Source organism: Chlorocebus sabaeus, chromosome 20 (assembly GCF_047675955.1).
Source record: "Chlorocebus sabaeus isolate Y175 chromosome 20, mChlSab1.0.hap1, whole genome shotgun sequence".
Taxonomy (NCBI): Eukaryota; Metazoa; Chordata; class Mammalia; order Primates; family Cercopithecidae; genus Chlorocebus; species Chlorocebus sabaeus.
In genome coordinates, this window is record NC_132923.1 from 130,209,864 (window position 1) to 130,233,959 (window position 24,096).

The 24,096-nt window shown below is 55.6% G+C and overlaps 3 protein-coding genes across 9 annotated transcripts in view; 1 reads left to right on the plus strand and 2 right to left on the minus strand.

Annotated features, from left to right (window-relative positions):
- Positions 1-2,940, plus strand: part of DNAJC11 (DnaJ heat shock protein family (Hsp40) member C11) — a 71,049-nt gene extending 68,109 nt beyond the window's left edge. Inside the window, exons 15-16 of the mRNA XM_007980733.3 lie at positions 874-1,003; positions 1,412-2,940. Of these exons, the coding sequence (XP_007978924.1) occupies positions 874-1,003; positions 1,412-1,437 (156 nt within the window). The 3' untranslated portion in view covers positions 1,438-2,940. The remainder of the gene's footprint in view (positions 1-873; positions 1,004-1,411) is intronic.
- A 79-nt stretch (positions 2,941-3,019) lies between these two features.
- Positions 3,020-11,177, minus strand: THAP3 (THAP domain containing 3). Of its 7 annotated transcripts, none has more exons than XM_007980729.3 (6): positions 11,091-11,177; positions 10,757-10,896; positions 7,392-7,584; positions 5,762-5,824; positions 4,615-4,719; positions 3,544-4,318 (listed from the first exon to the last, which is right to left on the minus strand). In XM_007980729.3, the coding sequence occupies exons 2-6, from the start codon at positions 10,828-10,830 to the stop codon at positions 4,037-4,039; spliced, it is 717 nt and encodes a 238-aa protein (XP_007978920.2). In that variant the 5' UTR covers positions 10,831-10,896; positions 11,091-11,177; the 3' UTR covers positions 3,544-4,036. The 7 variants fall into 7 exon arrangements, with proteins under 7 accessions (XP_072863974.1, XP_072863972.1, XP_007978920.2 ...); XM_007980731.3 differs by having other exon boundaries at positions 5,762-5,827; XM_073007873.1 differs by lacking the exons at positions 3,544-4,318; positions 11,091-11,177 and adding an exon at positions 3,020-3,085 and having other exon boundaries at positions 10,757-10,903.
- An 872-nt stretch (positions 11,178-12,049) lies between these two features.
- Positions 12,050-22,877, minus strand: PHF13 (PHD finger protein 13). The gene is made up of 4 exons (XM_007980734.3): positions 22,526-22,877; positions 19,803-19,904; positions 16,009-16,543; positions 12,050-14,665 (listed from the first exon to the last, which is right to left on the minus strand). Exons 1-4 carry the CDS (start codon positions 22,562-22,564, stop codon positions 14,439-14,441), a joined length of 903 nt encoding a protein of 300 aa, XP_007978925.1. The 5' UTR covers positions 22,565-22,877; the 3' UTR covers positions 12,050-14,438.
- Positions 22,878-24,096: the final 1,219 nt, after the last annotated feature.

Genomic DNA, 24,096 nt, shown 5'->3' on the forward strand with positions numbered 1-24,096 from the left:
GCAGATTGCTTGAGCCCAGGAGTTTGGCGGATTGCTTGAGCCCGGGAGTTTGAGATCAGCCTAGACAACATGGCAAAACCCTCTCTCTACAAAAAAGAGAAAAAATTAGCTGAGCATGGTGACATGTGCCTGTTGTCCCAGCTGTTCGGGAGGCTAAAGCGGGAGGATTGGTTGAACCCAGGAGGTTGAGGCTAGAGTGAGCTGTGATTGTGCCACTGCACTCCAGCCTGAGTGACAGAGCAAGACCCTGTCTCAAAAAAACAAACAGTGGTTTGAAGAATAGCTTCAGTCTGACAAGGACAGCCTGGCCCCTTGAAGTGGGATCTTTGCCATCATCGGCATCTACTGCGTGGGATGCCGCCCAGCTCCTGAGCAGTACCCATGTTGGAGCTATTTGCTTCATTCAGTCATTTCTTTCACCACTCACTCAATAAGGATTTACTGAGCCCCGCCTGTGGGCCAGCCACACCAGCAAACAGAACACGTGCCTGCCTTCATGGCATTTGATTCTGTTTATTTTTGCCTCATTGCAGAAAGAGCATGAGGTCACTTGTAACATGTGTGAGTCTCACCTCTGGGGCCTGGTGCATGGACCATCCAGAAGGATGAAAATGCAGGTTAGCTCAGGCCAGAGAGCTCCTGGCACCCTAGAAATCATCTAGTGGCCCTGTCTTAGTGTGACTATGGGGCCTTTATTAAGAAGCAAGTCTTGGCAACTTTTTTAAATTCTTGTTTCTTTTTCTTCAAGCCCCAAAGTTTGCATCTCCCCAGGGAATGTCAGAGCCTGTGCACACTGCCCCTCCGGTGGTAGTGAGAAGGAGTGCTGGTCTTAGACCATCTGGAGTACTGAGAGTAGCAATTCGTTTGTTACAGGCTGGGCTGCCTGGCTTTTATGACCCGTGTGTGGGGGAAGAGAAGAACCTGAAAGTGCTCTATCAGTTCCGGGGCGTCCTCCATCAGGTGATGGTGCTGGACAGTGAGGCCCTCCGGATACCAAAGCAGTGTGAGTAGCCATCCCTTCGCAGTCACCAGCTAACGGAGGCAGGGACCTCAAAGCGGCTGCTCAGTGTGTGGGCTGCTGGCCACCTTCTCTCAGCTGCCTGCCTGGGAGCAGAGACGCCAACTAGCCCTTGACCCATGATTCACTCAGAGCCTGTGATTTGTGCCTTAAAAAGGGGGCTGGGGCCCTTTCACAGGTGGAATTAGTGAGCTCGTTGGAAACTGTGGCTTGAGTGAGGGGGGATGAAAGCAGACCTCCACGTTCCAGAAGCAGTTGATTTTCGGCAGCGGGTGCTCTGCCTCACCTGGGCCCAGCCATCTGCTGGTCCGGGTGACTGCTGAGCCCCATCAGTAGGAAGGAGCATGGGAACAGCCACCTTCTGATCACCTGTGTCTGTCTTTTCCTTTACAGCCCACAGGATCGATACAGATGGATAAACTGCCAAGAACCAGATTTTTAAAAGGCTGCAAAAAATATTTTCCTGGGAGTCTACAAATTTGGAAACAGGGAAAAAACCCAGACATCAGATGTTTTTATTTTATATTATTATTATAGGAGGTGGTACCATATCAATTATGTGAAGGGACATGCAGACACCCCAGCTTTTGAGGGTGCTGGGGGTAGGACTGAGGCAGCCCCACTGGGAACCAGACTGCAGCGTGGCCCGTGGCTATTTTACCAAGGACCGGTTCCTGGAGGGAAGGGCCCTGGCCCTGACTCTGCCAGGTCCCCTGAGTATGCGTGTGGCCCGCAGCGCGCCGCCCTGTAGTTCTTGGTTGGGTCTGGAGGTGTTTGTGGAACACCTTGCCCTCCACCACAGGAGCGTGAGCTGCTTCTCCTGAAATCCTGAACATGGGAAACAACGTGGAAAGCAGGCAGGCCTCCAGGTCAGGGAGCGTCTGCTGCGCTGACTTCCCATGACCACCTCCTCCTGCTGAAATATTACTGCTTGAATCTGGAGCAGATTGTGGGTTTATAAAACTGCTTTTTATCTGAGAACAAACGGGTTTGGAAATTAGTCTTTTTTCCCCACTCCCAGAGCTGCTCAAATCATTCCACCAGCCCCCTTGGCTTGGGACAGGGCAGTGTAACTCCCGATCCCAGGGCCTGGCCCTGACACAGGTGGCTTCCCGTATCCCTGTGGGAAAACGCCCTGCCACCAGCGGGCTTGAGCTGGCCTGTGTCCCTCCACCGCCTGCGCCACCCACCTCCAGAGTGCAGTGCTGGGCAAGGGCAGTTCAAGAGGACGGACCAGGCGCTCGGCAAGACATCAGACGCACCCCACTCGGCGGTGTGGACCCCAGGCCTGGCCTGTGGCACCCAGCAGGTGGCACTGCAGCTCCCCGCTCCTGCAGGTCCAGCGTCCTCACAGGGACACCAGGGCCTGTGCTCCGGAGCCTTCCTCCAGACCCTTCCTCCACATGCCCACTTGGGATGCAGAATGCGGCAGAGCCGGAACCCCTTCCAGCCTGGGCTTTGGCTGCAGTAAAGTTACCTGAGGCCTGTCTCGTGGGTCCTGGAAGTGGCAGCCATCAGTTGCTTTTGCTGACCCCCTTGGAGCAAGCGCTGCACAGGCAGCGGCCGAGACAGCTGGCGCTGGGGGCCCCAAGCTGCGCCGGCCTCCAGCCCACCCACAGCTGTTGCTAAAGTCAGGCCTCCCTCCCCAGCACTGGTATCTGAGTAACGGCTAAGAACCTCCTTCTTCTGGTTTTGAAAAGCAGTTCAGGTTGTCCAATTCTGTAATATTCATCTCCATTTTTTAAACAGGTTTCTCTGACGGCCCCATGGCCCGAGCCGCGGCCAGCATCATGTTGCATGAGTCTGGGCCCCGGGCTTCCCGTGCGCCTCCGCCACAGGCGCTTCTGGGCACCTTCCTCTGCGTTTCATTTGCAGTCGACTGTACAGAAGACGCTCACCACAATAAACCTTTCCTGAAAGCAGAGGCTGGCGCTCTTCTGTTTATCGTGTTTATTTTCAGGAGGGAGGGAACCCCTTCCCCAGAGGTCTCCTCCCCATCCTTCACTCCTCACTCAACCACAGGGCTTCACGTGAAGCTGGGGTTCCATTTTCTACATTAAATATTGCCTGAGAAGTAGACCCCGAGTTAGGAAATCAGGCAAGAACTTTTGTTTTCTTTAATTCACTAAAGCTATTAATTAGACGAAATAGGCAAGTCTTTTTTTTTTTTTTTTTTAAATCAGACGGAGTCTCGCTCTGTCACCCAGTGACAGTACTGGAGTGCAGTGGAGCGATCTCAGCTACCTGCAAACCCTGCCTCCCAGGTTCAACTGATCTTCCTGCCTCAGCCTCCCAAGTAGCTGGGACTACAGGTGTGTGCCACCATGCCCGGCTAATTTTTGTCTTTTTAGTAGCCATGGGGTTTCACCATGTTGGCCAGGCTGGTCTCAAACTCCTGACCTCAGGTGATCTCCCTGCCTCGGCCTCTCAAAGTGCTGGGATTACAGGCGTGAGCCACCGCACCCAGCCATGGAAGTCAGTCTTCTTAGCAAAAGGAATCACGGCACTAAAGAAAATGACGGGAGTGACACCAGATAGAAAGACACTTTATTACACTGCCCGCACACCAGGCCAGGACAGGAGTCACGCCTTAGAACCCTGAGCTGCTGTCCAGGCTGATGGAGGAGGGGACCACACATCGGCCACAGAGCCGGGCCCGTCACATGGCTTCCTCCCTGAGGAACATCTCCCACACTGGGGCTTCCAACAACCCTCGCTCTGCGTGTGCTGAAAGGACAGCGTCCAGAATCAGCCTCAGCCTGGACTTCCGTTAAACCGTGGGAGGATAAGCTCGTCATGCTCACAGACGTGCACTCCTAGTGCCATGCCTCTAAACGTCCCCCAGACGGCGTCGGGGCTCTCGCCGGGGAGCTTGGCTACTGTCTCAATGCCCCGCCTGGCAGGCCTCACGGCCAACTTTCTCAGTGTCTACAGCAGACAAAGATGTCCACAGCCAGAGCTCCAAAGCCCTGCCGGCCCTGGTGCCACTGCTGCCTCTGCGTCTGGAGCCTGTGGGGCTCAGCTCTGCTGCTCTGGCCCAAGTCTGGCCTGGAGTCCCCTGTGCCCTTTGCAGGCACGGAGGCGGCTGGACATCCTTTGCATCACCAGCCTCTGGGCCTGCAAGCGCTTCCGGAGCTTTTCATTTTCCTTCAGAGTGAGGAAGAGTTTTTTCTTCAGGGAATCTAAGTCCAAAAGGGCATAGCTGTGATCAGATGGCTGCTTGGACGGGGGCCTTCTCAGGCCCGCAGGGCGGGCCGGCCAGCCAACAACCTCTGTTGCTTGTGGCCTCCATGGCGAGACCTGAGGACAGGGGAGTGAGAGCTGAGAGCTGCATCACCAGCAGGAAGGCGGGCCAGGGTGAGCAGGCCACCAGACACGCACCCAGCACAACCCCCGGGCGGCCGGACGCTCCTGGCTGGTCTCCCAAAATCCAGATGTGCCCATACCATGGTGGAGAATTTGGGGAGCTCTGAAACGCAGGCTGCACACCCTGCCCCGCCCACACGGGTCTCATGGCGGGTGTTCACTGGTTTCCATTTTGTTTGCAGCAAGTCATCCTGGGTCCAAGCACAGGCCACCTTTGCACTCAGTCTTACCTGTTTTACGGGGCCTTCGGCATTTGGGGGCAACTGAAGCTCTTCAAGCGCAGTGCCCATCTTTCTCCCAGGGCTGTCCTCTCCGGCCCCCACCTCAGGGAGGACCTGGGAACAGCAGCGGGGAGTCAGGCACTATAGCCCTGTAGATGCAGGGCCCTCCCGCAGCTACTACCTGTCCCTCTGGGGGAGTGGCAACAGCCAGGGACCAGCTCCAGGGTCTCTGCCCCTCGACAAACTGCCAGCTTCTTCCTAGCACACCCTGGAACTGAACGTTTTTTTTTTTTTTTGAGACATTCTCGCTCTGTGACCCAGGCTGGAGTGCAGTGGTGCGATCTCAGTTCACTGCAACCTCCGCCCCCAGGGTTCAGGCGATTCTCATGCCTCAGCCTTCTGAGTAGCTGGAATTAAACAGGCACCCACTACCATGACCGGCTAAATTTTTTTTTTTGAAACGGAATCTAGCTGTCACCCAGGCTGGAGTGCAGTGGCATGATCCTGGCTCACTGCAACCTCCGCCTCCTGGGTTCAACCAATTCTGCCTCAGCCTCCTGAGTAGCTGGGACTACAGGCACATGCTACCACACCCAGCCAACTTTTTTTTTTTTCCCCCTTGGAATGGAGTTCCACGCTTTCGCTCAGGCTGGAATGAAGTGATGCGATCTCAGCTCACCACAACCTCCACCCCCTGGGTTCAAGTGATTTTTCTCCAGAGTAGCTGAGATTATAGGCGCCCACCACCATGTCCAGCTAAATTTTTGTATTTATTTGGTGTGGTAGCAGGCATCTGTAATCCCAGCTACTTGGGAGGCTGAGGCAGGAGAATCACTTGAACCTGGGAGGTTGAAGTGTGCCGAGATCACGCCACTGCACTCCAGACTGGGTGACACAGCGAGACTCTGTCACAAAAAAAAGAAAAGAAAAGAAAAAGGGATTCAGGCACCATCCTTACTAGCAACTGAGATTCTTTTATATTGAAAAGAAGGAAGCTGAGAGGCTTGGGCCTTCCCTCCAGAAAAACATGGAATCCAAACTGGCATATGAGGAAAGGCAACAGCCCTGCAGGCCGGCCTTGCTGGGAAAATCCCGCCTCCCTGTCTCAACCCACAGCATAATTTAAACGTTCAAGTACCTGGTCCGGTGCACTCACCTTTTCTTTCTGAGAAGAGCTGGCATTTCCTCTCTCACTGGCAGGGTCTGTGTTCTCCCTCACCTGCTGCAAGAGACACACAGAGTGGATGCAGACCCCAAGAACCCTCAGAGCTCGGGGCAGGCCTCGGGCATCATGGTTATCCCTGCTGCTTGGCCCACCATGTGCCACAATCAACGAACGGTGGCTAAATGAAACTGACCTGAAGCTCAACCCAATTCACACTGCTCACTTGGTGTGCTTCTCTTTCTCCAAAGATGTCCCTAAATCATGGTCAGAGGGCCCTGAATAGGTCCCTGTAGACCTACTTCCTATGCGTCACCCCAGGGCCTGGCACCCGGCCCCACAACCGCCAGCATGCGGCAGAAGCCCAGCTCACCACTCGAGGCGCCACTGATGCAGAACCTGCAGCCCCTAGGCCAGCCCAGTGCAGGGCCCACAAGGCAGAGCTGGCAGGGGCCGTGCCCAGCTTCTCCCCACCAACCTGGCACTGGAAGCACTGAGGGCTACAATGACAAACGTCCCCCACTTCCAGTGGCTCAAGTATCGTCTTTCCAGGACAGACGTTACCACAAATACATGAAAGTAATTAGAAGCTCATCTATGGACACACACCCCAAGCACCTGTGCTGTGCCAGGCAGCGTCCGGGGTTTGGGGCCTGAAGCAGGGAAAGCAGCCCCTGCCCTCATGGAGATTCTGTTCCGGGGAGAAGACAAAACCAATGAGGGAAATAGGAAGGACAGCAGGGGCCACAGGGGACAGGAAGACCGAGGGGCAGGAAGGGGTTGGAGGCCAGCTGGGGTTTGAGGGTCCAGGAGGGCTTCCTGAAGGAAGGGACGGCCGACCTGAAGAGGTTGAGGCAGAGTGCATGAGGCCATCTGGGAAGGGCGCTGAGGAGGGCAGATGGGGCAGGGATCCCAGGCAGCCGCTCTGGGTGTGTTTGCTACGTGGCCACCTTGCTCTTCCCATCAGCTCCACTCTTCACTCACAGATCCCTTTCCTCTCCCGATAAATCCACCAGCACAGGGAGCTGCTGGCCTGTGGCCTGTCCCGCCACTGCTCTGCCTGCCCACTCCAGGTGGGTGCTCCTGTGGCCCAGAATCCGATCTCAAGGCTTCAGCATCCAACTCTTTGTGAGCCCTCTCCTTGGCCAGGCCCACACATCCCACCTCCACCAAGGCAACCTCTGCCTCCCGGTTTAAGCGATTCTCCTGCCTCAGCCTCCCGAGTAACTGGGATTACAGGCGCCTGCCACCACACCCAGCTAATTTTTGTATTTTTAGTAGAAACGGGATTTCAACATGTTGGCCGGGCTGGTCTCGAATTCCTGACCTCAGGTGATCCACCCACCTCTGCCTCCCAAAGTGCTGGGATTACAGGCATGAGCCACCACATCCAACCATAGAATGATTCATTTTTAAAGTGGCTTTAATTTATGACTTCCCTTAACGCCAAAGTCATGGCCAGCAGGGCCACAGGGCTGTGGACCCCAGAGGCGCAACAGTGCTGTTGTCACCGTAGTTCTTGGCCTTGGCTTTTCCCGCACATGCCGCCACCCCCACTGCCCCCAGCTGCTGGTAAACAGTGCAGGCTGGATGTGACCAGACAGAAGGCGCAGAGCCCTCCTACCTGTGTGGGGTCCTGAAAGGCGAACACCGTGGGCACGGCGTTGTGCTTCAGGTTCTTGCGGTTTCCAAAGGCGCTGAAGCACTCTGGCCGGAAGTGCTCGGAGCAGATGACCGTGTGCTGCTTGGGCTGGAAGTTGCCCCGGCCAATGTTCAGCACCCACTCCTTCAGCAGCTCCGGGCGGCTGAACGGAAACCTAAGGGCAGAGGCAGGGGATGTGAGGCCCAGCAAAGCTGGCCCCAGCGCCTCAGAGTCATTCAGAATTTTCACATCACCACAGAGTATTTCCCTGGACAGCTGCAGACATTCAGTCCTCTCGCTTTGTTAAATCACATCTAATTTCTGGAAGCTTCTGTCACAGCTGTTAAAGCATTCTTAACAGGAAACCTGAGACCACGAGCATGGCCAGAGAGCCCAAGTGAGCTGTTTCCAATGCTACGTTTGCCAGGAGCCTGCCATGAGCCAGGCCCTGTTCTTCGTGCTGGAGAACGGGGGTAATGAGACGGTCCTCGCCCCCAAGGAGCTGATACTCTGGAGCAGGGGCACGGCCGACGAGCCCCACACATGTGGACGGTGTCTTCCAGGGATGACAGTTACTCCAGAGAACGGACAGAGGGAAGCCCTGGGGTGGCCAGGAAAGGCAGCTGAAGGGGTGATGTTTGAGCACAGACCGCAGGAAGTGGGAGCGCGAGTGACGCGGGCTTCAGAACGGGCAGCAGGAGTGGCCACTGACACAGGTCCAGCTGAGACAGCAAGAGGGAGTGGGGACTGCATGACGCAGAGCCCTGAGCAGTTGGGGAGTCCCTGGAGGCTCTAGGCAGAGGTGAGATGGAACCTGAGTCCACCCTGGTTGCTGCGGGACCGGGTGTTGGCAGGAAGTGGTACTGAGAGGGCAGATTTGGATGTGTTTTGAAAGTCATGCAGTAAGGTTTGCCTGTAGATGGTAACATTGAGAAGGAAGGAGTTTCCTGTTTGAGATAAAAGAAGTTACAGGAGGGCAGGTGAAGGGGATCAGAAGTTTGTTTTGTAGTGGATGAGCATGGTGGCTCATGCCTGTAATCCCAGCACTTTGGGAGGCCAAGGCAGGCCGACTGCCTCAACTCAGGAGTTCGAGACCAGCCTGGCCAACATGGTGAAACCCCATCTCTATTAAAGATGCAAAAATTAGCCCAGCATGGTGGCACACTCCTGTTATCCCAGCTACTTGGGAGGCTGAGGCACAAGAATCACCTGAACCAGGGAGGCAGAGGCTGCAGTGAGCCGAGACTGCACCACTGCACTCCACCTGGGCAACAAATTGAGAGTCTGTCTCCAAAAAAAGAAGTTTGTTTTGTATCGTAGGAGTTAAATTTGAGGTGCTTTTTAGGTTTTCCATGTGCTGGGGTGACAGACAGCCACACGCATCTGGAGACGTCAGTGTGGAGGCCAACCCTGCGGAACCAATAAGCCTGGGTGAGATGGGCCCCTGGGGAGCAAGTACAGCTAGAAGCCACCCCTGGGCCATGGCCCACACCCCAGGGCTCCAACACTGAATGCTGGAAATAAGGAGGACCCAGCAAAGGAGACTGAGAAGAGATACCTGCGGCCAAGAAGTGTACCAGACGCCATGCGAGAAAAGTGACCCAGGCTCAGGGGTCACTTGTGTGAAATGCCACAAAGTCAATTAACATCACAAGGCTCACTAGTGACATGACAGAGCTCTCATGGGAATGGAAGGAACGGCTTCAAGAGAGAAGGTGTGGCAACTCCATCCCCAGGTACATACCTGACAGAGGCAAAACAGATAGATGCACCGCAACAAGTCCCACCAAAACTGGCCACAGCAATGTTTTATTGTTTTGTTTTTTGAGACAGAGTCTCACTCTGTCGCCCAGGCTGGAGCGCAGTGGCACGATCTCGGCTCACTGCAACCTACACCTCCCAGGGTCAAGCGATTCTCCTGCCTCAGCCTCCTGAGTAGCTGGGATTTCAGGTGCGCACTACCACACTCGGGTAATTTTTGTATTTTTAGTAGAGACGGGGTTTCACCATGTTGGTCAGGCTGATCTCGAACTCCTGACCTCAGGTGATCCACCCATCTCGGCCTCCCAAAGTGGTGGGATTACAGGCATGAGCCACCACGCCTGGCCTCCAGAACAATGTATTTGTCATCCAAAAAATGAGGCCACCCAAATGCCCTTCCATTGTAGAACAAATCGGTAAATTCTGGTACTTGCATTCAATGTGGCAATGAAAGCAAATGAAGTGCAATCCACTCTGACAGACGGCAGGATAGGGTCCTCCTTGGGCAGGAGAGGAGGCGGGCCTGGGAGAGGGTTCAGGTGGGGGGTCTTTCCGGGGGTAGTGATGTTTTCTTATTTTGAGATGAGGTATCGCTCTGTCACCCAGGCTGGAGTGCAGTGGCAAGATTATAGCTCACTGCAGCCTCAAACCTGGGTTCAAGCAATCCTCCTACTTCACCCTCCCGAGCAGCTGGGACTACAGGGGCACGCCACCTTGCCTGGCTAATTTGTAAAAATTATTTGTAGAGACAGGGTCTCATTCTGTTGCCCAGGCTGCTCTCGAACTCCCAGGCTCAAGCGATCCTCCCGCCTCGGCCTCCCAAAGTGCTAGGATGACAGGCTTGAGCCACCGCGCCCAGCCGGTAACGTTTCAGTTCAGTGGCATTCAGCCGGGGGAAACTCGCCGGGCTGTGTACTTATGATTCGTGCATTTTTCTGCATGTACGTTATGTATACTTCAAGCAAAGCATTTATCACAAAACAGTGCAATGGGAGCAGAGGGAATGTGAGCGATGAGCACAAGCCGCCCTTCGGAGATGTGCCCAAAGTGGGTAGAGAAATGGTGCCGTGGCTGGACCTTGGAGAACGCTCAACTTTGACCAAGGGCGATTGCTCCCGGGCCGGGCCAGGGGAGTGCAGCAGCAGACTCCAAAGCCTCCAGCATCCTCCCGCGACTCTGCAAAGTCCCTTCCCACTGCCCAGAAGCCCCTTGGGGGGTCCACTCCTCCACTGTACCGCCCAGGTCCCGCGCCTCCCTTCAGGGCGGCGCGCAGCGGGGGCTGTAGGGGCCAGGGCACAGCAAACCCCGGCCGCGGCCCGCTCGTCCGCTCAGCAGAACCTGCTCTGCTCCGGGCATGTCCCGGCCCCAGCTCCGCCAGGTGCGCCGCTGACCCTCCGTCCGCCCCTCGCCGCATCACCACGGCGGGCGAGGCGGCGCCAGCCCCTCTGGGCCCAGGAGCTTGGCCTGTCCCCGGGCCGCACGCCCTCGGGCCTCCTGGGTGCTCCCGCCCAGCGTGCCAAGGCCTCGAAGTCGGTTCGCGGGCCCCGGGTCTGGGCCTCCTGCGACCCCGGGTCCCCGCCTCTTACCTGTGGAAGGTGAGCTGCTTCCTGCGGCTGCTGTAGCGGTTGCAGCACTGCCGGGCCGCGCACGACTTCGGCATCTCGAGCCAGGCCCGGCTGCCCCCAACAAAGATGGCGGCGGCAGGGCCTGCCGGGAGGGGAGGGACCTGCGGGGAAGGGCGGGGCCGCCGGGAGGTGGTGACCGGCCTGGCACGGCTCCAGGGCGCGCTCATCCCGCCATCCCAGCCACCCGCGTCTCCCCAGGGTCGGACGGGACCCGGGGCGCCACGTCAAGGGGTGCTCCAGGCCGCAACTCAGGCCCGAAACCCCAACTCCTAGCCTTGGGCTGTGCAAGTCTTACCCCATTCGCCAATGCCCGTCGCCTTTCACCTCCTTGCTTTGAGCACCCAACCAGGACTCTTAGCCACTCACAGCCTTGGACAACTGGAAACCAAAGGCCAACCCCTCAGTGTTTTTAGGGCTTCGAGGTGTGAATAGGTCTGGACTCCTCTGACGTCACTGGAGGTGGTACTAGTTGGCCACTGGTGGTGTCAGTTCAGAGGCCAGACAGCTCACTGCCTTAAGTTTGGTCACTGGGAACCCCCAAACGTGAAGAGGCAAAAAGGGCAACCAACGGGGAGGGAGATTCCAGCTCCGGCCTTGCAGAAACTCCGAGGAGGCTGCAGCTTTCTCAAAGCAGGCTATAGGGAAGGCATCATCTTGTGAGAAGAAGAAAAAAAAATTGGTCAGGCGCAGTGACTCACGCCTGTAATCCCAGCACTTTGGGAGGCTGAGGCAGGCGATCACCTGAGATCAGGAGTTCAAGGCCAGGCTGGCCGACATGGTGAAACCCCATCTCTACTAAAAATACAAAAATTAGCCGGGCATGGTGGCACATGCCTGTAATTCCAGCTACTCAGAAGGCTGAGGCAGGAGAATCGCTTGAACCCGGGAGGCGGAAGTTGCAATGAGCCAAGATCGCATCACTGCACTTCACAGCCTGGGTGACAAGAGCAAAACTCTGTCTCAAAAAAAAAAATCAATCAATCAAAAGTAGGCTAACCACTCACTGGGGCTTGAGCTAATCCACAATCTGATGAAGAAACTGCAAAAACCATTCACATCTACTCATCCTGTGGTTTGTTTCTGAGGAATTCACCAGCAAGGTACATTAACTCCGTGGACATTTTCCATCCTGCTAAGTGCACACTGAGAAGCTGCCTTCCCAGAGACTTGATGTAATCATGGTTTGGGGAGGTAGTGAGCAGAGAAGTAACACAACTGTCCTTCAGCACACAACACGATTGCCTGAACCTTGAATCATGAACCTCAAAGTAGCAATATATTTATTTACAAAATATACAGTTTCACAGAAACAGCTTCGCTTTATACACATAAACTTTAAAATTACACAGAACCATGTAAACGATGTGAAGTGTCTGGCCTGGCCAAAGCTGATGGGAGGGCCTACTTTTGGGGTGACATCCTTCCCTCCCCTCACTTCATTAGCCACCAACCAGGAGCCCCAGATGGGTCATGCCTAATTTGCATATAAAGAAGCTGATTGCAGCTGCCCAGCTCAATCTAACACAAAAACCAAGGTGTCTGACTTCTTAGACACCACCCACAGGGACAGATCTGCTAAAAGAACAAAAATGCAATCAAGGAAACAAAATGAAGATGAGTACCACATGCATTCCAGAGGCGTCGAATCTTCTAGCACACATGACAGTTGCCAGGGCCGGCAGTTCCACTCTGAAGTCACATGGATTCTTAAATGCACCTTTAAAAGCTTGTGGAATTTTTTTTAAAAAAAGAAGAAAACCACTTTGGAGCTTTGGTTATTCATGTGGTGAAGACACTGGACAGGCATTATCTCAGGGCAGATCTTTGGCAAACTCCTCTCCAATGCATCCTGGCTGTTTGCCCTGGTCAGAACCAGACAAGTGTCTGGAGAGACGGTAGTTTCTAAACCAGCTTACTATTTTTCTCTATAGAACCTCCCCCTTGGAGATCTTCACAATAAACTGGCTTCAGAAACTATTTCTCTCTAGTTTCATGTTAATACAAGCAACAGAACTTAAAAAAAATAAGACGGTTGGACAAGTGTGAAAGATACTAGGACAAAAAAATGCCTCTGATTAGCCAAATTACGGTTCAAGCCCCTTGGTGCTTCAGTGGGGGAAGGTGGGAAGAGTCTGCCTGGTGGCCTGGCACAAAGGTGCCACATGAAGGGGAAGCCCCCAGCAGGGAGAACGCGGGCCCATCCCGCTGAAAACAAACATGACTCGCTTGAGTATTCTTCCCTTTCCATGCCTTAAAGAAACAATGCTTTATGAAAACCTACCAATCAATTAGAAAATGTTTTGAGAACAAGTACTTGAACTGCTGAAGAGCAGTATTCTTTTCAGAGAAAGCCGGAGCCCCTCTCCCTTCTAGCCCCAGAACCACCAGTGTTCCGGGGGTACCCTGCCCTCGAGCAGAGTTTTCTCACAGCCTCCGGCATCAACTCCCAGGTTTCTCCAGAGCTGACCCTCACAGGGGCCTCCTGGGTCCAGGATCCCAGCTGAGATCTAAGGAACTTGGCACAGTTCCAAGGGGTCATCCTGAAGGCCCATGTTACCCTCTCACTCACTCACCAACTCCAAACAGAAAAAAAGGACTCAAGTCCTAACCTTGCCCCGTGGAACCGGCAGGCCAGCCTGTCTAAAGGGCACGCAAGAACCACCCAGCGGAGAGGCCTCCCTCCCAACTCTCCTTTACCCTATTATTTAGAGGAACACCATGCGGGTCCCAGTGATTGCCTAACCTTTATGCTGCTACCAGAATGAGGTGAAAGGAAGAGAGAAAGACAGAACCTACGAGTTCCCACACTCGCAAACAGCTGGCCTGGGCCCCACCAAGACCTCACACACCAACTAAGAGGGTGCTCAGCAAGAAATCAGCCAATACTTTTGGCTGCATCGTGCAAAAAGACAGGGTTTTTACATCGTGCAAAACAGGAAACTGAGTTATGAACACGGGCCACCTCAACCCCCCAACCAACTCCCTTTCCACAGAGAAGTGGCCACATTGTCCCTTTTAACAAACAGAAGGAAACCTAAGAACCACGAGCTGACCCGCCACCCCAGCGCCCTTTGAGGGGAGCCCGAGGTCTCCCGCCAGTGCCTCCCCCAGCCTACCAGGCAGCAGCTGAGGCAGGCAGAGGGCAAGCCACTAAGTAGGGGCAACTTGGATGGTTGCTGTACAGACACTTTTGGTAAAAGACTTAACACGCAAGAAAAAGCTTACACGTATGGCTGTTCATTAACAGGCCGGGGAAACCGAACACCTCTCCCCAACACAGTGGAAGCAGAGTAACAGCTGGCACTGAGCCCAATCAGCGGCAATCTCTTAGCGAAGATAGCAAAACGCACAGCTACCATGGACCCTCATTTTCAAACGAGCCAAACCCGCTGCACGTGGGTGTCCAGTCCACCTCCACTGCAGGAAACGCAGCTCTGGCAGCATCGCTGGCCGGCAAAGGTTGCATTCGGTCACCGGCTATGTACAGTTTCTACCTCGGACAGCCTGTCCTTTTGCTTAGGCACCTAAATGGCAGGGATCTGCCCGCACCAGAGCTGAGAGTTCTGTGCTCAACTAAGAGAAGGGCAAAAAAGCACACCGTCGCTTCCGATTCCACGCTCGCAGCCTCCTCGCCAGTCAGCAGTCAGTCCAGGAACAGCTTCCGGGAGCCCGTCCGCGAGCGGTTGGAACGGCGGATGTCAAACTTGGAGTCCCGGCACTTTTGGCAGACAAACACTTCCGGAACATTGGATTTCCGGATTTTCGCACAGGACAGGTGAATCCAGGTGTGGCACTCATTACACTCGATCATGGGGCGGCCGGCAAATGGCTTCATGCAGAAGCAGGTCACGAGGTCCCAGGAATCATCATCTGGAAGGAAAGATACTCTTAACCAGGGAAGACAAATTCCCGTCGTTCCTCGCCATCAGCTGGGTTTCTATGAAACCCACTACTCAACTGACTAGAACACTTCAAATTGCCACTCGAAGCTGACACTTCTCTCTGAAAGGGCTTTGGGAGGCCGAGACGGGCGGATCACGAGGTCTGGAGATCGAGACCATCCTGGCTAACACGGTGAAACCCCGTCTCTACTAAAAAATACAAAAAACTAGCCGGGTGAGGTGGTGGGTGCCTGTAGTCCCAGCTACTCAGGAGGCTGAGGCAGGAGAACAGTGTGAACCCGGAAGGCAGAGCTTGCAGTGAGCTGAGATCCGGCCACTGCACTCCAGACTGGGCGACAGAGGGAGATTCTGTCTCAAAAAAAAAAAAAAAATGCACAAGGGGCTGCAAAATGTGTGGGAACCAGGTATTACCCAGGAGATGCTTACTTTTTTTTTTTTTTTTCCTGAGACAGGGTCTCACTCTGTCACCCTGGCTGGAGTGCAGTGGTGCAATCACACCTCATTGCAGCCTCAAACTCCTGCACTCAAGCCATCCTCCCACCTCAGCCTCCCAAGTAGCTGGGACTACAGGCACACACCACCACACTAGGCTAACTATTGTTTTTCTTTTTTTCTCTCGAGACGGAGTTTTGCTGTTACCCAGACTGGAGTGCAATGGCGCGATCTTGGCTCACTGCAACCTCCACCTCCCGGGTTCAAGTGATTGTCCTGCCTCAACCTCCTGAGTAGCTGGGATTACAGGCGCACACCACCACAGCCGGCTAATTTTTTTTATTTTTTTTTTATTTTTAGTAGAGTTGGGGTTTCACCATGTTGGTCAGGCTGCTCTCGCACTCCTGACCTCGTGATCTGCCCGCCTCGGCCTCCCAAAGTGCTGGGATTACAGGCGTGAGCCACCGTGCCCAGCCTTTTTTTGTATTTTTGCAGTGACAGGGCTTTGCCATGCTGCCCAGGCTGGTCTCCAACTCCTGAGCTCAAGCAATCCACCTGCCTTGGCCTCCCAAAGTGCTGGCATTACTGGTGGAGCCACTGTGCCCAGCCTGGATGCTTATTTGGATGTTTGCTTAGAACTATACCCTTTTTATGTTCTGCGGTCTTGGAATCTCAGCTGTCTCTAGCGGCAATCAACCCCCTCCTAAACATCTCATCGATATCCACATTCCTGCAGCTCTTCTCCTCCTTGGACACTGAGGCTGTCACACTCTACAGAAGGAACCAGACCCTCTGCCCCAGAGAGATGACCACTTAATAAAATAACCTCTCCTCTAACCACCAGCCAGCAAGAGTCATCATTCTTCAGGGACCACTCACCTGAGTCCACCATGATGTCCTCATCATTGCCAGTGCTGTCCTCGTCTCGGAACACCACCTGCTTTCCCTGCCGGACGATAGTCCGTTTGCCTTCAGTTTTTATTTCTTTGACCTGATCAGGTGACACAGTGGCACAAGATCCACTGGAGGGAGTATCGGAGTCCCAGCCCGAGCAGGGGTCGCCGGGAGCCTGGGGGATATCCTGCAAGGTGGGACTCGTAGGGGTCTCCACGTAGGGGTCAGTGGCTTCCAGCTTCAGCAAGCCACCCCTGTACCCCTCCTTCCCGGGCGCATCGCTGTCTCTGCGCTTCCTCTTCTTCTTCTTCTTCAGCTTGTCCGTTTTCTTTCTGTCCAGCAGGAAGTTACTGGGCTTGGCTCGCTGCAAGAGAGTGGGCTGCAGGTGGCTAAAGCAGCGGTCAGAGACTGGCAAGGGCACTGAGGACGCGATGTCTGAGAAACCCGCATCCCAGCCATCGCTGTCAATGGTACCAGCAGTGCTGTTGGCAGGGCTGGGGCTGCTCCTTAAAGGGAGTTCCTAAAAAGATAAAAGTGGTAGATTCCAGTTACTGGTGACAAGATCCAGACCAGAGCATCCCCAGCTACCCAGCCAGGTCAGACCTCCAGAAACATCTGCACAACTTTGCGCTTCTCTACCCATCAGCATCACACTTGAAGCAACAGTACCACGAGTTCTGGCCGGGCGCGGTGGCTCAAGCCTGTAATCCCAGCACTTTGGGAGGCCAAGGCAGGCAGATCACCTGAGACCAGGAGTCAAGACCAACCTGGCCAACATAGTGAAAGCCCATCTCTACTGAAAATACAAAAATTGGGCCGGGCGCTGTGGCTCACGCCTGTAATCCCAGCACTTTGGGAGGCCGAGGCGGGCGGATCACGAGGTCAGGAGATCGAGACCATCCTGGCTAACACAGTGAAACCCCGTCTCTACTAAAAATACAAGAAAATTAGCCGGGCGTGGTGGCAGGCGCCTGTAGTCCCAGCTACCCGGGAGGCTGAGGCAGGAGAATGGCGTAAACCCGGGAGGCGGAGCTTGCAGTGAGCCTAGATCGCGCCACTGCACTCCAGCCTGGGGCACAGAGCAAGATTCCGTCTCAAAAAAAAAAAAAAAAAGAAAGAAAATAGAAAAATTAGCTGGGTGTGGTGGTGGGCACCTGTAGTCCCAGCTACTTGGGAGGCTGAGGCAGGAGAATCACTTGAACCCAGGAGGCAAATGCTACAGTGAGCCAAGATTGTGCCACTGCACTCCAGCCTGGGTAATGGAGTGAGATTCCGTGTCAAAAAAAACCCCAAAAAAACAAAAACCACAGTACCATGAGTTTAATGTGATGCCACAAGGAGAGAAACTCCCTGCCGAACCCTCAGCCCCATCTTAGAGATAGGAAATTAATCAATGTGCAACAGGTGTCTGTGGGAAGGAGTGCTGTGGACACCCACTCCTATCTGCTCATCTTTCCCGGATTGTAAAACCTCTCCTTCCATTTGCCCTCCTAAGAGATATATTAAGTAAATTTAAATTAGTTTTGAGAATTTCCTGACACTCTTAAAAAACTAGACATTCCAAAATATTGCAAAATCCAAGTAGGTAATTACTGCCCCAAAGCAGTGAAGTAAACTCTGTGGTTCCTTCAGATCACAAGTATATCATCTACAAACAGTAGCAACATTCTCCTTGTTAGAAAAAAGGCATTAGGCTGGGTGTGGTGGCCCACGCCTGTAATCCCAGCACTTTGGACTGAGGCGGGTGGATCACCTGAGATCAGGAGTTCAAGACCAGCCTGGCCAACATGGTGAAACCCCCTCTCTACTAAAAATACAAAAAAAATTAGCTGGGCATGATGGCGGACGCCTATAATCCCACCTACTTGGGAGGCTGAGGCAGGGAGAATTGCTTGAACCCAGGAAGCAGACAGAGGTTGCAGTGAGCTGAGATCGCACCACTGCACGCCAGCCTGAGCCACAGAGCAAGACTCCGTCTCAAAAAAAAACAAAAAAAGAAAAAAAGAAAGTAGGCATTAGCCACCTATGTTGGCAGTTTGCCTGCTAGAAATGTACTGAATGCAGCTGGGCACAGTGGCTCGTGCCTGTAAATCCAACACTCTGGGAGGCCAAGGCAGGAGGATCACTACCTCGAGTCCAGCCTCAGCAACACAGTGAGACCTTGTCTCTACAAAAAAAATAAAATTATGGCCAAACACAGTGGCTCACGCCTGTAATCCCAGCACTTTGGGAAACCAAGGCAGGTGGGTCACTTGAGGCCAGGAGTTTGAGACCAACCTGGTCAACATGGCGAAACCCTGTATCTACTAAAAATACAAAAATTAGGTGGGTGTGGTAGTAGGCCTGTACTCCCAGCTACTTGGAAGGCTGAGGTGGGAGGATCACTTCAGTGCAGCAGAAAGAGGTTGCAGTGGGCCAAGATCATGCCACTGCACTCGAGCCTGGGCAACAGAGCAAGACCTGTCTTAAAAAAAAAAAAAAAAAAAAAAAAAAAGCTGGATTCTTCAATTTTGAGCTTAATAACAGAGTATGAAAGAGGCCTGAAGTTTGAGCACCACAGCAGCTCTCCTTCAGTCCTGCCCTTTTCTCAGCAAGCAAAAAAAAAAAAAACCTCCTTCATCTACATCAAGTTGTAGCCGTGAGTTCCTGAACACAATAATGCGCATTTCGGGCAGCCAGGGAGCTGAGAGAGAGAGACAGCACATGCACTGAGTCCAGCCATCTGGTTGAACCCCAAGCTCCACCACTAATTAGTAGGTGACCTAAGGCAAAGTCTTCCCTCTCTTTCCTCATCTTACAAACTGGAGATAAAAAAAAAAGAGCACCTACCTCATAGCATTACAAAGGCCAAGAATAGTGTCCAGCCATGGTCAACAGTCAATAACTACAGACCCTTATTAAGAGCAAGCAGACAGCCAGGTACAGTGGCTCACGCTTGTAATCCCAGCACTTTGGGGAGGCCGAGGTGGGCATCATGAGGTCAGGAGTTCGAGACCAGCCTGGACAACACAGTTAAACCCCGTCTCTAGTACAAATACAAAAACTAGCTGGGCGTGATGGCGCACCCAGCTACTTGTGAGGCTGAGACAGGAGAATCGCTTGAACCCAGGAGGCGGAGGTTGCAGTGAGTCACAATTGCACCATGGCACTCCAGGCTGGGCGGCACAGCTAGACTCCATTTCAAACAAACAAACAAAAAGAGCAAGCAGATACCACATACTTTATTTGTAAATAAACTTTCAAAGTTTACTAAACTGGCTGGGTGGTAGCTCATACCTGTAATCCCAGCACTCTGGGAGGCCGAGGCAGGCAGATCACCTGAGGTCAGGAGTTCGAGACCAGTCTGGCCAACAAGGTGAAACCCTGTCTCTACTAAAATACAAAAAAAAATTAGCTGAGCGTGGTGGCGCACACCGGTCATCCCAGCTACTGAGGAGGCTGAGGCAGGAGAATCCCTTGAACCCGAGGGTGGAGTTTATGCCACTGCACTCCAGCCTGGGCGACAGAGTCAAGATTCCATTCCAAAAAAAAAAAAGGTAAGTTTACTAAACCATTTTCTAGACAAGCCTGCATTTTCTACCAGAGTTTTAGAACCATTTCCCTAGCTAATTCAAACTCTCAAGAAACAGATTTCTGCCAGACTAGTGACTGAGGTCACCACAAGCAGCCCCCTTCCAAATCTACTGACCCACTGACCAGTCAGAAGCCCACAAGCTTGCGGCGGAGACACTGGGGTTTGACCACCCATCCAGAAAGGTCTCAGAAACTCAGAAGATTACCTCCTTGGGATAAGGGATGTAGCCAGCATAGGCCAAAACAAAGGTGCAGAATTTGTTGAAGTCTTCCACGGTCCTGCGCCTCTTGCAACTGGGGGAGTATTCCTATTAAGGGGAGAGAAGAGGGAATGTGTTTGAAGGAGAGGCTACTAGGCAGAATCACAGAAACAAAAGTAAGCTAAAACTTTTGTAGTCAACCACTCAAAAAATACCGTTAGATTTACACGGTCCACAAACAAGATAAGGTAAGTTCAGGTCAAGAAATAACACCATTTTCAGAAAGTAGAAAGAGGAGTATTAAGACTTTATGCCAAGAATGCGGGGAAATCAGCTGGGAGATAAAAATGTGTACAAAGGACTATTTCTTAGAGCTCATGTGGCATTCTCTGACGTTATCTATTAGTCTCCACAGGTTTATCAGGAGAAGCTCTAATAACTACTTTTTTGCTACAGATTTTACATTCTGAGTATGAACTGCTGCAGCAGCTGTAACTGATGTTAAGCGATTCAAAAATCAACCACTCGCCGGTTGCAGTGGCTCACGTCTGTAATCCCAGCACTTTGGGAGGCCGAGGCGGGCAGATCACGAGGTCAGGAGTTCGAAACCAGCATGGCGAAACCCCGTCTCTACCCAAAATACAAAAATTAGCTGGGGTTGGTGGCGTGAGCCTGTAGTCCCAGCTACTCAGGAGGCTGAGGCAGGAGAATCGCGTGAACCCGGAGGCGGAGGTTGCGGTGAGCCAAGATCACGCCACTGCACTCCAGCCTGGGAGACAGAGCAAGATTCCGCCTCAAAAAAAATAAATTAATTAATCAACCACTCATTCTCCAGAGTTCTCGGAGACCTGGACCCTGGAGCTGATTCCTGGCTGACCCTGCCAAGCTAGCACCACCTGAGAACCCCTCTCTCGTGCTCAGAGGGTCCCCTCCGCTCTCCCAGCAGTCGGGATGCCAGGCACCCAAATGTCTCAACTCACAATAAACCAGGAACCTTACTGCGAAGCTTAGTCCTACATTTAAATGGAATAGTGGAGGTTTTTGCTTGCGGGTCCCAGCCCCATTCAATCTAGAAACACCCATCACAAGAAGAGATTTTCTCCTGAGAGAGAAGCACGGAGGGATGGAGCTCTTATTTGCTCCTAAGCAAAACAAGTGTGCTGTATTGCTGTTTATTCGCCCAGCACGTTCCCTGAGGTTCCTTTCAGTGCCTTGTCCGACCCACCCCCATTCTTTCCGAGGTGCTGTTACCCGGCCGCCGGTCTGCTGGGGAAAAGCCGGAGGGGAAATGGGGGGCAGGGGTCTCGGGCCGCCCGTACAGCCGCGAGGAACAGGCGTGCAGCCCGCGGGTTTCCTTTCAGAAAGTCAGTCGCCTTAGAAAATTGTTTTCTCAACCTGGTTCAAGCAAACCTGCTCCTCTCCCACCCCTTGGACCCCAGGGCCGTCCACGGAGCGGAGGCGAAGGCCCGCGGTGACCGCACTCCCCGCACTGGCGAGCCTGCCGAGCCACGGGAACCGCGGGCCGCCACCCCGGCCTCCAACTCCCGCGAAGAACTTTTCTTTCGGCGGGGAACCAACAGAAGTGGGTCAAGAACCCGAATGCCAAGTGGAGGGCGGCGGCGGCCTCGGGACGGGGACGCGCGGGAGGCACCGGCGCGGGGAATGGGGGGCTCCACGCCGCCCCCACCCGGCCCACGCCGCCCGCCCGGCCGCCTCCTCCGAAAGCAGATGGCGGAGCGGCCCCCACCCGCCCTCCCGCGGCAGCCGCCCCCCACGACACTCGGCCCCGGAAGGTGCGGGGCCCATCCCGCGGGTATGTGGGAGGGGGCGCCCGGCAGGATTCAGGGGTCCCAGGCCTGGGGAGGCCCTGCGAACTCCCGGGGGCGGCAACGAGACCGGCGGGCTCCTGCGCCGCCTCCCCTCCCCCACCCGCCCGCAGTCGTCGGACCCGCACTCGCGACCCCAACGCGCCTCGGCTGGGGGGAGGGGACCGCGCGGGGGGGCGGCCGGGAGCCCCGAGGGCTGATCCCCGGAAGGAGGGGGAGTGAGTCGGGGCGGAGCCAGCAGAGCCCGCGGGCGGGGGGCGGGGGCCCGAAGGGGGAGGCCAGCGCGCCGGGGGACGGTGGGTGGGGGCAGGACTCGGGTCCTCAGAGCGGGTGGGGCCCCCGAAGGACTCGGCCCCCGGGGGCCGTAGGGGGCGGGGGCCGATTGGGCCGCGCGCGGAGTCAGGGGGCGGGGCGCGGGCCACCGGGCCCGGGGGATCGGGGGAGCAGCCGGGGGCCGCGGGAGCCGACCCCCGTCCGAGGGGGGCCTAAAACTCCTCTAGAGCAACCGGAGCCACGGGCGGGCGGCGGCTCGGACCGCGTCCCCGGGGGCGGGGAAAGAGTAAGCAGGCCGGTGGGGAGGGGCTGGGGGCGCCGACAGGTCCCGGGGCGACGCGAGGCCGGAGAGGGGCGGCCACGGGGAGAGAAATAGGCGCAACGGCCCTGGGGAAAGGGCGCGGGGAGGACGCGGAGGTCCGCGGAGGGGACGCGGAGGCGAGGCCCGGTGGGGAGAACCGAGCGCGGGCCCGAGCAGGGGGCGGGGGTTGGGCTCCAGGGGGAGCCGACGAGGGGAAAGCGGGGGAAGGGGAGGGCGGCGCTCCGGGCGACCGGGGGTCCGGCTGCCTGAGGAGAGCAAAATCGCGGAGGGGGTGGTCGGGGGCGATTTGGGCACACAGCTTCACTCACCTCCGAGTGGAAGGCGGCGGCGCAAGAGTCAGAGTCCATGTTCCGGGCGGGGGGCGGCGGCTGCGAGAGTGCAGGAGCTGGGATGCGGGAGCGGGGCCGCCCGGGGCTGGGGGCTCGGGCGGCTGCGCAGGGCGAGGGCGGACCCGGGAGGGGTCGCCCGGGCTGGAGGTGATGGGGGGCTCAGCGCGTCGCTTCTCAGGCTGTGACCCCGGACTGGCGGTTCCACCGCCGAGCGGAGTGGACGATGCAGCTCCCGCGGCGGTAGAGGCGGGAGAGTGGCTGCGGGGGGCGGCGGCGGCGAGCGGGAACCCGACCGGCTCCCCGACCTGACGCCCAGTTCGGCTCGTGTCTCGGGAGGGAGGGCGGGAGAGCCGTGAGGCCTGTCGGGAAATGTAGTCTGGGTGACGACTGGAAGCCAGCGGGGAAGGGGCGTGGCGCGGGGGGGCGGGCGCGGTGCCTTGTGGGAGTGGTAGTCCACGGCCCGCCAATACTGCGCACAAAGGAAGCCTTGAGGACTCCAACCCCCATGAGGCTCCGCGGCGGCGGCCCGGTGTGTGGAGGCGGGTCTTCTGGACTCGAGGCCGCGGGAGCCGGGGTGGTGCGGGGGCCCGCGCCGGCTCGGCCGCGGGGGGAGGGGCAGTGTGAGCGGTAGCGCCTCGGTCTCGGCGGGGGCGGGGGTCGCTGCGGCGGTGGGGGCGGGGCTGCCGGCTCGGGCTGCGAAGGGCGGCGGCGGCTGGCACTTCCCCTTCCTCATCTCTTGCTTGGGGTTCGCGCCCCTTTGTGGGGCTGGGGTCCCCGAGGCCCGGCCGGGAGTAGGGGCGGCGGGGGCGGGGACGCTGACGTCGCGGCCCGGCCGGGCCCAGCTCCCGGCTCCCCGCTGAGGGCGGAGTCGTCGCCCGGGCCCCCGCGCCAGGCCTGGCTCTGCGAAGTTGTTTTCGCGGCTGCGGGCTTCGCGCGGCTCCCTGCTCCGGGTCCGCGGGGCCGGGACTGGACCGGGGTCTTCTTTAGGCATCTGCGGGATTCACTCGAGGTGGCCGGGTTCGTTCATTGAAAACACCGGGCCAGCGTTGTCAGTGTTCTAAAGAGGTGTGCGTTCAGTTCGCTTTCTGTTGCCGCCTTCGCTTAACCTTGGGACGGGCCGTTTTCCCACTCTCCTGAATATCCTCCTCGGAGGAGACCGGCCCGCAGGGCGAGGCGGAGACGCGGTGTTTAGTACTGGCATCGACTGGTACTTGTTCACTGGTGTTTAACTGGGATGGGCAGTGTATAAAAGCTGGACCGCAGAGTATCTGACAGCTGTACGTGTGGAGGGCTGGCCGGACACGGAGGGGACTGCCCCTATGCGATGACCAAAAGGCGGCCTGACGGGAACATTTTTAATAACCATACGAAAGTGGGGGGAAAAGGTAAGTAAAAAACGCAGATGATTCAGTAACCCGTTTGGTAGCTTCGAAGAAGTTAAAGGGGAGTAACACAAAATTTAAAATTCAAATTAGAAAACGAACTCTTGGAGATACTAGTAAGATATATGACAGGCGCCTAATGCTACATCAGCTGGCTGTTGCTATTTC